General features: G+C 41.0%; 1 protein-coding gene across 6 annotated transcripts in view; it reads right to left on the reverse strand.

The window, feature by feature from the left end:
* The window catches only part of KCNIP4 (potassium voltage-gated channel interacting protein 4), a 217,381-nt gene that overhangs the window by 29,372 nt on the left and 175,358 nt on the right, over window positions 1–12,651 (reverse strand). For 2 of the 6 annotated variants that reach the window (XM_039335898.1, XM_039335899.1), the window contains exon 2: window positions 940–1,041. The exons of the other annotated variants lie outside the window; for them this stretch is intronic. In XM_039335898.1, coding sequence (XP_039191832.1) covers window positions 940–1,041 — 102 coding nt within the window. The remainder of the gene's footprint in view (window positions 1–939; window positions 1,042–12,651) is intronic. 6 annotated transcript variants of the gene reach the window in all.

The raw sequence follows: 12,651 nt of genomic DNA on the forward strand, positions 1-12,651 counted from the left end.
TCAGGAATTCTGGGAGTTGAAGTCCACGAGTCATAAAAGAGCCAAGGTTGCCTACCCCTGATCTAGATCTGTCTGTCTGTTTGTCTGTCTGTCTCTCTCCCTACCTACCTACCTACTTATCCATCCATCCATCCATCCATCCATCCATCCATCCATCCATCCATCTATCTATCTATCTATCTATCTATCTATCTATCTATCTATGGCAGGGGTAGGCAACCTTGACTCTTTTATGACTCATGGACTTCAACTTCCAGAATTCCTGAGCCAGCCTGGCTCAGCTTAGAAACCTCTCCCTTTCCCCTCAGCATGGCTGGCTCAGGAATTCTGGGAATTGAAGTCCACGAGTCATAAAAGAGCCAAGGTGGCCTACCCCTGCCCCAAGGGATTATTTTCCAATACAGTACTGTCAGACCTGCCCCAATCTGATCCCTTAGGAAAGAAACACCCTCGACTCCATCTACTTGAAGAGAAAGGCTCTTTTGCCAAAAGGATGTTGGTTGCAGTAAAATCAGGCTAGCTCTGGGTTTCCCTCGTGCCAAAGATAACAGAAAGGTTTCCCCTCATCCCAGCCTCCCCCCCTCCGTGACCAGCCCATCTTCAGCCAATTGGAATTTGCCGAAGAGTTTTGAGTATGCTGAGATGTTTTGCGGTAATCCACCCTCTTTCTCAGGATATGCTGGTACAAACTGGTCCCGAGCTTCTGTGCTCTTTATCACCGGTCATTCCCCCTCCCTATTTCCCATCATGCACACACACACCTTTATTGCTCGTCTATCCTCCCCTCCCACTCCTCGCCTTCGATGGCGGGATGCCTGCGAGGCGCCAAGCCGAACCAGGCAGAACAGACAGGTACATAGATCCCACGAAACATGCAATTCAACACCAAAAAGCTTTTCAATGGGAAAAGGAAGAGAAGAAAAAAAAATAGCAACTTGCTTTGGGTAGCAGGAGAGGTCGATTTGGAGGACGAGCAGCGCAAGAGCTTCATAAGCCGCTCTTTAATGCTGTGTTTCGAGCTGCTCGGGCTGTAGAGGAAACCTAGAAGATACATGATCAAGGCCAGGTTTACATTAGAAGAACACATTGGCAGGTTGGACAGTAGATATTTGTACCTGGAAGTAGGGAGCCCACGTTGCAAGCAGGAAAAACATTTCCAGCTAAGTAAGAAATAATGAAAGGGCCGAAGTCCCTTGCTTTCCAGACACAACGGAAGTGACAACACAATTAATCTTTAGAAATGGGATAAATGGTAGGTGACCAAGAAGTCACTGGCCCAGGCATTAAGTACAGATAGTCCTCGACTTATAACCATTTGCTTAGTGACTGAAGTTACAACGGCACTAAAAAAAGTGACTTAGGACCAATTTTCACACTTGCGACCCTTTTGGTCACGTGATCAAAATTCGGGCACTTGGCAACTGGCATGCACTTACGACGGTTGCATTGTGCTGGGGTCATGGGTCGTCATTTGTAACTTTCCCAGCGAGCTAAGTCAACGGGGGAAGTCATATTCGCTTAATGACCACATGATTTACTTAAGAACTGCCGTGTTTCTCTTAACCACCACGGCAGAAAAGAAAGGTAAAAGTGGATGCAGTTTAATTCTGTTGTTTAACAACAGAAACTTTGCAGTCATAAGTCAAGAACTGCCTGCGGGAACAGAAATTCATCTCCCCCCCCCCCAGAGAACAGCATCAAACAACATGCATTTTATTTATTCAGAAACCATCGTAACTGGCTGGTACTGTTTTGCTTTGCTGTTTTCCTTGTGATGCAGCAATTCCCTGCTGTTTTGGGGGGAAATTCTTAATTTATGAGACTTATGTGTGTCGTTTTTTCCCCCTCCCTCAGCAAACCGCATTAAGCCTTCATGTTGCTTCTTTGCGCATTAGAAAACTCAAATGAAAGTAACTGAATGCAAACAAGGTGGGAAAGGATATTAATCTGATGGACTGGTGGGAATTCAGACGAAACTTTGCGTGTTAAAATTTGCCCAGGATTTCTAGAGAACTAATGCAACAAACATAGTTATCACGGGTTCCGTGTTTTATCATTCCTTGCTACAGCTACAGTTTCTTGTCACCTGCAGCATGCAGATGATGAAAAGAGAGAAAGCTAAGTTTGATTTGTTTTTCACTGTTCAGGTCTGGAGTGTCCACAAAATGTGAGGGAAAAGTCAAGATGGCAGCCCAAAGAGTCAAATCTTGAGGATTTTTTTTTTAACCAAACACTGCAGACACCCTTTGAAATCTACAAAAATATATATTATATATATTTTAAGGTGCTATGGGCGGCTCTCAATTTTACTAAGATAATCGACTATTTATATCAGCGATTGGATATTGTGACCTTGTACCTCCTAGATCAGGGGTAGGCAACCTTGGCTCTTTTGTGACTGGTGGACTTCAACTCCCAGAATTCCTGAACCAGCCATGCTGAGGAAAAAGGGAGAGGTTTCCAAGCTGGGCCATGCTGGCTCAGGAATTCTGGGAGTTGAAGTCCACGAGTCATAAAAGAGCCAAGGTTGCCTACCCCTGTCCTAGATGTATCTCAGTGGCTTTTCAGGTGTGCCCTAAAATAGAACTGACCATTCTTTGATAGACTCACCCTAGATCTGATCTTCAAAGGCTGTTTTCGGAACCAGAATTTTGATTAAAAAAAACAAAGCTAGCCTCCAGAAAAGTCTCCAAGGGAAGGTTTAGTCAAACATACCTTCCCGTATAATCAATATTTTATCTGAGAAGATTCCTCCAGGAGAAGCTGAGGTTCAGCTCAGTTCAGTCAAGATCTCAAGCAACTTTAGAAAGCATCTTTGGAAAATGTGTGTTTCTGAAATGCTTCAGGATTTCATTACCCCACCTTCTTCTGCACCCTATATTGGTTGGAAAAGATAATGTACGGAGCAGATGTTCTGTTCTTGTATAATAAATGAGGCAAGAAAAGGACAGGGTAGAAAGCAGACAAAAATATCTCCGATTTCACTTCTTATTGAATAGAAAGTTGTCCTTCAGATTTATTTAATTTTCCAAAGCCCACATTTGTCCTTTATTTTGGTCATTTTCCCCTTTATCGTACAAATAGTACCACTTAATTTATAGTCTTTCGCAGGCCTGGAGGGGTCTTGTTAAAACAAATTTATGGTTTGATTTTAGATATATTTATTAGAATATGTGTTTTGAGATCTGGAGTGAAGAAAAGCAATAAATATAAGCTATAACTTTTCTTTATCCTTATGAACCTCTTCCGATCTGCACCTTTTTCAGGCTTGTCCTTTAATTTTTCCCCAGAAAATATGGCCGCCATATTCTTGGGTGAAGAAAAAGAGTCACGCTATGTAAGATTTATTTGTCAACACACTAGACTCCTCCACCTTTGCGACTTCCAAATATGTCTTGGATGTTATCATCCTCCCCACCGTAGTAAATAGAGTAGTGGGCAGGAATATGAAGCTGTGGGAGACAATCCTGCCTTATTTTTCTCATCTTCTGTGCCCTCCGTGTGCTTTGCTCACTGTTTCTATTTATTTATTTATTCCACACAAAAAAAGCCAGCAGACTTTCAACCGTAAATCCTGCTTCCTTACGTACCCTTGCTAGAATTACAGCTGCTGCTGCCTAAATCATGTCTAGAGAAGAATACCAGGCAAAACAAACTGCCCTTGTTTTTGTTTTTTTTTTTTTTGGAGTCCCTCTGCCTCCTGTGAAACAGTCAGTATTTCAAAATCACCAAGAATGACTGACCCATCTGCTGAGAACACACCATTTAAAGTTCACACATTAGCAGCTAGTTTCCAAACAGGATGCCCTGGGGGATAGACAGTATATTTTCTTTTTATGTAAAAGCTTCAATGGAAAAAGGAACGTCCTCTCTGCAGCCCCTTCCCCACCCAAGAAAAGGCAAGGTAGACTGAGGAGAATTGCTTATCCCTCTATCCCTCTATCTGTCCTCACCCAGCTATTCTCTCTGCAAGACACCGTCTTTACGGCTTGGGGTCTCATATAGCGTTGAGCCCTGCCCTCTCTGCTTTTCATTAAAGCAGCCTGACTTTGTTTTTTTAGACCTCTGTATGACTCGGAAGATTGAGAGTTCAATACCAAGCCACAACAGATGTTTGTCTATCAGGGTGCAAAGGGGAAATGTCTGCTGCAAACTCTGCATAGGCGTCAGGAAGGGCATCCAGACAGCAAATGCTCAGCTCCACTCAGTCGCCCACATCCCATCCCAAGCAAGGGATTACAGCAGGGGTCTTCAGACTTGGCAACTTTAAGACTTGTGGACTTCAACTCCCAGACTTGCTCAGCCAGACCTTCCAGAAGTTTCTGGAGGACATCTCTGTAACTAATATTTATCCCTTGCTGATGAACGATTTGTGTGCTGGGCTGGTGGCAGGTTCAGGAAATATGTTTCAACTCTCTGATATTGCAGAAAATGAAAGTTGACTTCGATAGAACAGCTAGTAGATGACTGAAGACTGTAACTATACATTGCTAACATTTTACATCATAAAATATCTGTCTACAGACAAGACATGGCAAAATAGTTCAGTAGCAAATCTTCCAGGAGTAACATAACAGTGATGTGTTTATGACTGGGGAAAACTATAAGGTGAACGTTTGATATTAGTCTTGCCATTCAGGGCAAAAAAGAGGTCAGGCTGACATTTGAAATCTTAGTTCTTTTATTTCTTGAGCCATAAATCAAGCAGGGCAAGGCTTTGGGGGTGCCTAATCTTCACAAAATACATTATTGCATCTCATTTTGGTTCTATATCCATTTTGCTTAAATTATTTCCTAAACGTTTAGCAATGGGCTTTGTTGAGGTTAACGTCTGATTGAAGTGGTTTCTTTTACTAGGCCTTTTAAAATAACTAGTAAAGTCAAACGTACCTTCCTGGTCTTGAGGATGTCACCCATTAACCACCATGGATCTTTAAGTAAATACTCTATGTATATTTAATTGCTGTAACAAAGATTGCTGTTTCTCTCATGAATTAATGAAATATATTTTTTTAAATAAAATAAAATGATTTCCCAAACACTGCAAAAAATAGACTAATCAGGACATAAGATTGTAGGTTTGGTTGAGGTTAACTTCTGTGGGCATCAAACAAAGTGGTATTTTTTAATTTAATTTAATTTTTAATGTTCTATTTATTTTGTATTATTTTCTGTTCGTTTTCTTTTCCCCTTTAAACTTTTAATATCTATTTATCTGCCTATCTGGCTATCTAATCTATCTGCATAGAAAACTCATCTTACAATAACATTCTTACTGTGTTTTCAAAGCTATTGTTTAAAAAAAATGCAAAGAGTACCGTACATTAATGAAACAGTCTGCTTTCTAATAGAAGAAAGGAGGAAAAAAAAAAACACAAAATGGACCTGGTATGAAAAAGTGTGACATAGTTCTGTGTTGTTACTTTGCTCTTTTTTATTTCATACAATGTTCTCTCCTTTATAGTAGCAGTTAACAATGGATGGTCCCTCTGTGGCTTTCACAGCTTTGAAATCGCTCTTTTAACTCACAGAAATAAACATCAACCTTTCCAAAGAATTGAGGCATAAGTATCTTCCTTTAGATTTTAAGGCATGTGGACTTCAACTCCCAGAATTCCACAGCCAGCATTGCTGGCTGTGGAATTCTGGGAGTTGAAGTCCACATGCCTTAAAATTGTCAAGTTTGGGAAACACTGCTTTAGATAAAAGTTCGGTCCTTATTCAGGAGTTGTTGGATACTAGCTATTGTGACAGCTGTTGGAAGGTATTACAAACAAGGAAGGACTAGTTCCCCACAGCAGCTTTAAAGTAAAATGCAACTTAGCATGATGGCTGCCTTGCAAGCAATTGCTTAAAACAGCCCATCAATGGAACATTTTTTAAAAAATTGTTTCTGGTGGGTGGGCAGGCAAGTGTTTCACCCCCAGAGTGTTCTAATCTGTCATTTCTTTCTTGGTACCTAAAATATATTCTCATATTCTTTCAAGGAAGGTTTGAGTGCCTGTTGAATAATATAATAATATTATAATATAATATAATAAAGGCTCATGGAATTTAAGGACCAGCCTTTAACCACAACTGCTAGCGGATCTTAACTTTCTTCAACTAATGTCATGTCAAGGGAAGCCAGGATGAGTTTTTAGAGCAACAATTACACCTTGCCCAATATAAAATGTAATTCCCCCCCCCCCAGTTTCTTTACTATTTTGAGGAGCTATGAAGTAGAAGAATAAGTAGACTTCTGAAGTGATCATTTTTCTCGAGTTTAACATTTTTCAAGGAAGACAGCAAAAGAGATTACAAGACAGTAAAATGTTTTTCTCCAAATCCAGTTGACATGGGACTTCAGATCTGGGTTGATGACAGAAGACAACTTTAATTTAAATGTTTACTAGCAACGGAATTACTTAATCTAAACTCAGCTCTACCTGAACCCATCTGGGTACAGGGGAGCTTCTAAGAACAAATATTAATTGAATAGCCCCCCCCAAAAAAAATTCATTAGATTTCCAACCTTAATGCTTTTCCTAATAGGAGATAGATGAAATAGATGGAGATCTAGTTATTTGTTGTGTGCATGCACACATCTTCGAGTGTGTATCTGGATCTGTGTGTACCTGGTATATATATATTTCATTCAGTGCTGGAATCTTTGTGGTGCATAATCATAAATATTTAAAACTATCACTGTTGATCTGAAGATGCACACATAACTGTCAAAGTTAATTAGTGCAACTGCTCATTTGTGTATATTAATTTCAGGTCTTCATATCTGATTTATATATCATCTATATCCCTGAATGGTTTCCAAACAAAAAATCAACATATCATCAGCAATCAGACTGATTAAATGTTCCCTTCCTTTAATTCTTACGCATTTAAATCTGACATTACCACTAACGTTTCTATTTAATGTCCAATTAAACGAAATATTGTTAGATAACAGAATAACAGTGTTGGAAGGGACCTTGGAGGTCATCTAGTCCAACCCCCTGCTCAAGCAGGAAAGCCTATACCACTCCAGACAAATGGTTGTCCAGTCTCTTCTTAAAAACCTCCCTTATCTTGCCTTAAATATTTGAAAAGATCAAGAGTCGTGCAGTATATTATTGAGAATGACTTTAGAAAGCTGGTAAAGCTGTTCAGTGGAAGACATAAAATTAGAACAAAAACACCTTGAGTGAAAGAGTTTGAGTGAAAAAACAACAACAAAACACTCCAGTCCATTTATCAAATGTAAAATGTTTAAGGAGGACAAACCTAGCGAGGAATTTACACAAGTAGACCTTGATGTACGGCTAGATGTTTAGTGACTGTTCAACGTTACAAGCTACTTATGATGTGGTTTTGAAAGTTATGGCTGCTACAGGCACAAAATTTGGGTGGGTTCATCCTTACAACTGTGAGAAGTTTTATATCAAAATGTATTTTATTCCTTATACTCTTTCCATCTTCCTTTAAAACATTAACAGAATCTACAGGGGAAAATCTTTTACTCAAACTTCCTCAATCTCCCCCCCCCCAAATAGGTTATCCAACCTAATCCACATATCAAAGGATAACGGCTGCAAACACAAATAGAGTTAATTAAATTAGGTTTCCCACCAGTTCACAAGAATTAACATCATAGGTGACCCACCTACACACACACACAACACACATACACACCTCAAGTGTCACCCTAGAATCAGCACGTAGACACTTCCACATTCAGGACAATCTCCCCTATAAAACAGTGCCGCTGTACCCCATTTCTATGTAGCTGCCCCTAAAGGCAAACGCCTTGCTTTGAGGAATAAATATTTCTTCTTTCCTCACAGCTGTCTGGATCTCATTTTTATTTTTTCTTGCGCAAACCCGGCTCAAGTTGGAGCCCCAAATTATTCTGTCACAACAGACCACAGACATGCTTCAAAATGCCCCTGCCCCATCTGTCTCCTACGCATCCTTCCCCACTGAATCCCCTCAGTCCTTGCACCTTGCACCCACACCCTCCTCAATGAACTTATTGTAGATGCTCCAAAAATGGCATCTGCTTCTGGGACAGATCTACTTAGTGACTGTACTCTGTGCTCCGCTTAGTGACTGCATCAGGGCGAGCAAGGGTGGGGGGTCGTTAAGCAAGGTGATCACGTGAACACCCCACTTGATGACCGTCACAATTTGCAATCAGGCTCCATTTTGATCATAACTCGGGGACTACCCGTGCTTGGCATAATACAATAACGGTCTCAACTATATTTCTTTGAGTGACAAACCCTATTTGATCCAGGGAGACCCGTGTTCTAATTCTAAGCATGGTGAAACAAGGAGTTAAAAGGAAAGACAGTTCTTTTGTTTTTAACCTCCTCATTGATGTCTGTGAAAAAGCAGGAGCCCTGTGCTTTTATCTGGCTTTGGAGGCCCTGGCAAGCTCTGTGGGTCTTGAACGCCTCTCTCTTTCACTCTGGCGTTGCAGAGATAAGAAAGATCAGAAATAAAAATGAGTTTAATAAAGGAGAATATTTGCAATATTTGTAGCTTGGGTGTAGGATGAGGGTGAAGATTCATTCTCTGAGCTTGTGGGATGGTTTCCTAATGTTTTCATTATCTTCAGCAAAGTTTAGCAGGATGTCAGTTTCAGCGCTCTTTCTGTTTAGGAGAATATTTGTAACTCAAGGTGGACATGAGGGCTTCTTGGGGCTCTCTGAGCTTGCTTGTTTTCTTGCAGATGTTTCATGACCCAACTAGGTAACATCATCAGTGCTAGAAGAGAGGGGGGTTTGCAGAGAGGAGGAGGAGGAGGAGGAGGAGGAGGAGGAGGAGGAGGAGGACGACGACGACTATGAGGTCCTTAGTGCTCAGAGCTTAGCTCTTTCTGTTTAGGAGAATATTTGTAACTCAAGGTGGACATGAGGGCTTCTTGGGGCTCTCTGAGCTTGCTTGTTTTCTTGCAGATGTTTCATGACCCAACTAGGTAACATCATCAGTGCTAGAAGAGAGGGGGGTTTGCAGAGAGGAGGAGGAGGAGGAGGAGGAGGAGGAGGAGGAGGACGACGACTATGAGGTCCTTAGTGCTCTTTGAGCTTAGCTGTTTTCTTGCAAATGTTTCATTACCCAAGCCCTCCTCAAAAACAAGTGTATGATATTCTCCAGTTGACCAGACGCAATGATTTTTCCACTTATTATACTTCCTTGTTTTGTTTTTACTCTCAACATTTTAGATCAAGTTCACAAAACTTACGTTTTGCCAACATTTCAATTCCATTGCGGGAGTGCTTTGTGTTCAGCTTCTATATCTTTGTACGTTTTGTGGCAACTATTTTTAAAAACCATTTTCAGCTTCCAGCACAGCATTGCTTTCCAACAGGTTCTGTCTTGTCTCTCTCACCTTGTTTATGTGAGGAATCAGACTAATAAAATATGCCCTGTCGCAGTTTTATAGTGTATGGAAAATTTATGCCCAAGCTGCGCTTACGCAAAAGTATTCCTGCATTTATATATTACAGTGTCTGGAATAAATGAAGAAGTACGGCAAAGGAAGCTTCTCTAACCAGATCCAAAAGGCAATAAAACCCATCTACTATGAAAGAACAAATGAAACTACTGAGGAGTGACACAACTATCACAATTGTCCCAAAACAACAGAGGCCAGGCCACAGTCAATGTGAGCAGAGCACAAAAGATACCCAAATCAAAAGAACGATTCAACAACCCAATGAATAAGGTCCATATATAAGGTGTATGTATGTGTATTTGTATGTGTATGTGTATATACACCTACACATACATACACCTTATATGAAGGTGTATGTATGTGTATGTGTATGTGTGCAGATAAGTTCTTTAGGGCATATGTCAGTGATGGCGAACCTTTTAGAGACTGAGTGCCCAAACTACAACCCAAAACCCACTTATGCATCGTCGAGTGCCGGGTGGGCGTGGCTGCGGTGGTAACGGCAGACTGGGTGGGACTAAAAAGTTCAATCAATCAATTCCAACTTTGTGAGATCTTTTTTTTTCTCGCGAGAAGTTGAAATTGATTGAACCTTTTTTTTTGCACACGGCAGCGGAGGCCTAAAGCGAAAAGGTTTTATAAAACCCAGCTGAAGACCTAGGACTGGGGCGACGGTGCGCGTGCCCACAGAGAGGGCTCTGAGTGCCGCCTCTGGCACTCATGCCATAGGTTTGCCACCACTGTCATATGTTGTTCCACGCTTCTTTGCTAATGGAGCCCAGGAAATTCTGGATCTTTAATTGGGGGCAACCCAGTTGAAGACCCGGCTTTTCCCTGACACCTTGGCATGGTTCCTTCTGCATTAGGAAAAGAAGTGTGGAACAAAATATTCACTAAAGAATTACGGGCCAGTAAGTAGAGGAATTTTTGACAACAGTTCACGTTGCTTCGCCCCCCCCCCAAAAGGGGGGGAATAAGAAAAGAGGGACTTTAGTCTCCTGTTGCTTTCTGTTTCAATTAAATAATATCATATGTGCTTCTCTGGAGGATCATATGCACGTTCCTGTATTAAAATTATATTGTTTAGCGATGTAGAGAAAAATAAGGACTGGCCTGACAAGTGGGAAAAACAGTCAGTATCCATCTGGACCTCTCCTTTTTCTTGTTTAATGTTTTCCTACTGCTACAAAAAATCTAATTTTCTCTGAACAGGCGGCTGTTATCATCCATCTCAGCTCCTTTGTGTTAGATACTCACTAATATGGTTCATAACAGCTTAGCGATAAGGTTATATGTTGTGATTCCACAATCTGTACCAGATGGCTGGCATCCTAATTGCACCCCGCACAAATAAGATGAGTGTATGTGTAACAATATTAACAGGACATGTCAGGCTTTCATTCAGCGTTTGTTCTTTTCTTTTTAATTAAGCAGATGTCTTGCAAGCCAGCCCTTCTCATCCTTTCCTTAACTCCATGGTTATCAATGTTTGTTCCCAGGTATGCAAACAGGGTCTTGACAGGACTGGTGGGTCCACCTGCACCACTCAGGAACAAAAACGTAGCTCACTGCCAGGGATTTTATACATTTGAAAACAATTGCAAGATGATTAGTTTGAGATCAATCTTTGGGCTGCAGATGTCTATGGAGATGCTGAGTCATCCAGGTCATGATTGTCCCAAAGGTGCTTTTGCAAAAGTTGATTGGACTTTCTTTGTTTTTCCTTGAAGACGTTTTGCTTCTCATCCCAGAAGCTTCTTCAGTTCTTCTTCAGCTTCTTCAGAACTGAAGAAACTTCTTGGATGAGAAGCGAAATCTCTTCAAGGAAAAACAAAAAAGTTAAGTCAGAGCTGAAGAAGCTTCTTGGATCCCAATAGATGAATAGTTGAATCAAGGAGATCCAGAAAGCACCAATTCCATTGGATCAAACTGGCTAGGCCGATAACAATCCCTCAAACGGCCAGCTCCATGTTGGATCTGGAGATACCCTCTTGAGCAAGAGGAAGCACCTACTCCAAGGAGGCCAGCAGGACAGCATGGATCCAACCCCATGGACCGCCCATCTCCTTGGCCTCTTTTGCAATCCAAGAAGGGACCGGCCCAATAAACAGGATGGGACCCTGCTTCAGACTCATCCCAGATCTTGCTGACCGATTGGGACTCAAGCGCTTTGGGTGGACCTGCTCACCAGGCCCTGCTTGGGTGGACCTTCTCGCCAAAATCTTCAGTCCACCCTGCAGGAAGCAGAAATAGGAACAGCTTACGGATCCCATGCAAACGTCCCTTCTGTTCGTCTTTTCCCACAATGTAATTATGAGTCAGGACTGTTTTTTGCCAAAAATGTCTAAAAAATTGGCAAATCAAGATGCACTGGGTTACGTGTGTCTGAACTCAACTATCTATTTCTATCATTTTCTTCAACTGCTCCCTTAATTAGCATCATTACTAACGGTATGAAAACACCTCCTACACCTGCAATCATGGGAGGAAGAATCACGCCTGGTTTGCAGAAAGGAAGCAGCAGATAGAAGGAGCAACTTTTTCAAAGGCCAAAACAATTAATTACCTTCAATATTTTCCAGACAAACAGATGCAATCACTGTACATTTGTCAGCTTAAACCAAAGCAACAGCAAGTACATGAAATGAAATAAAAACAAAATAAATCCAAGATCCCTGAATGTGCAATGGCTTATTAATGGGTTTCTATGACTATCAAAACATGTTGCCTAACTGGTGTGACAGAAAAAGGGAGATTTTATCATCACTGAATCTAAGCCATCAATGTCAGTTCAATCATTGGTTAGGAACCCATAAACAATGTTTTCTCCTGCACGGATGGACATTCCCTCCAAATGTGAGAGTCTCAGAACATTATTTGCAATGTTCAATATTAAAAAGTGATAATATTGTGTTCAGAACATAAATAAATAAATATTACAGGTATGTGATGTGTGATGTGATGTGTTAATTGTATAGCTTACAGCCGAAGAGCAAAACCTGGAATCGTAGTCACTTCAGGCAACCCACCAGCCCCTCTTTCTCCTGTTTATGACCAAGAATTTTAGTCATTTTTTTCATATTTTGCAGTCCATTAAAATGCTTCAAGGATGAGACTTTTCCTTTGCTCCTGAATTCTTAATCCTCCTACGGTATCCTAAAATTTGTCTTCTGCCTGCTGTCTTTTCTTTGCTGAAAGAGACACTCAAGAAAGCA

Source organism: Crotalus tigris, unplaced genomic scaffold, assembly GCF_016545835.1.
Source record: "Crotalus tigris isolate CLP2741 ecotype Arizona unplaced genomic scaffold, ASM1654583v1 scf7180000017663.5292952, whole genome shotgun sequence".
In the NCBI taxonomy this organism is placed as follows: Eukaryota; Metazoa; Chordata; class Lepidosauria; order Squamata; family Viperidae; genus Crotalus; species Crotalus tigris.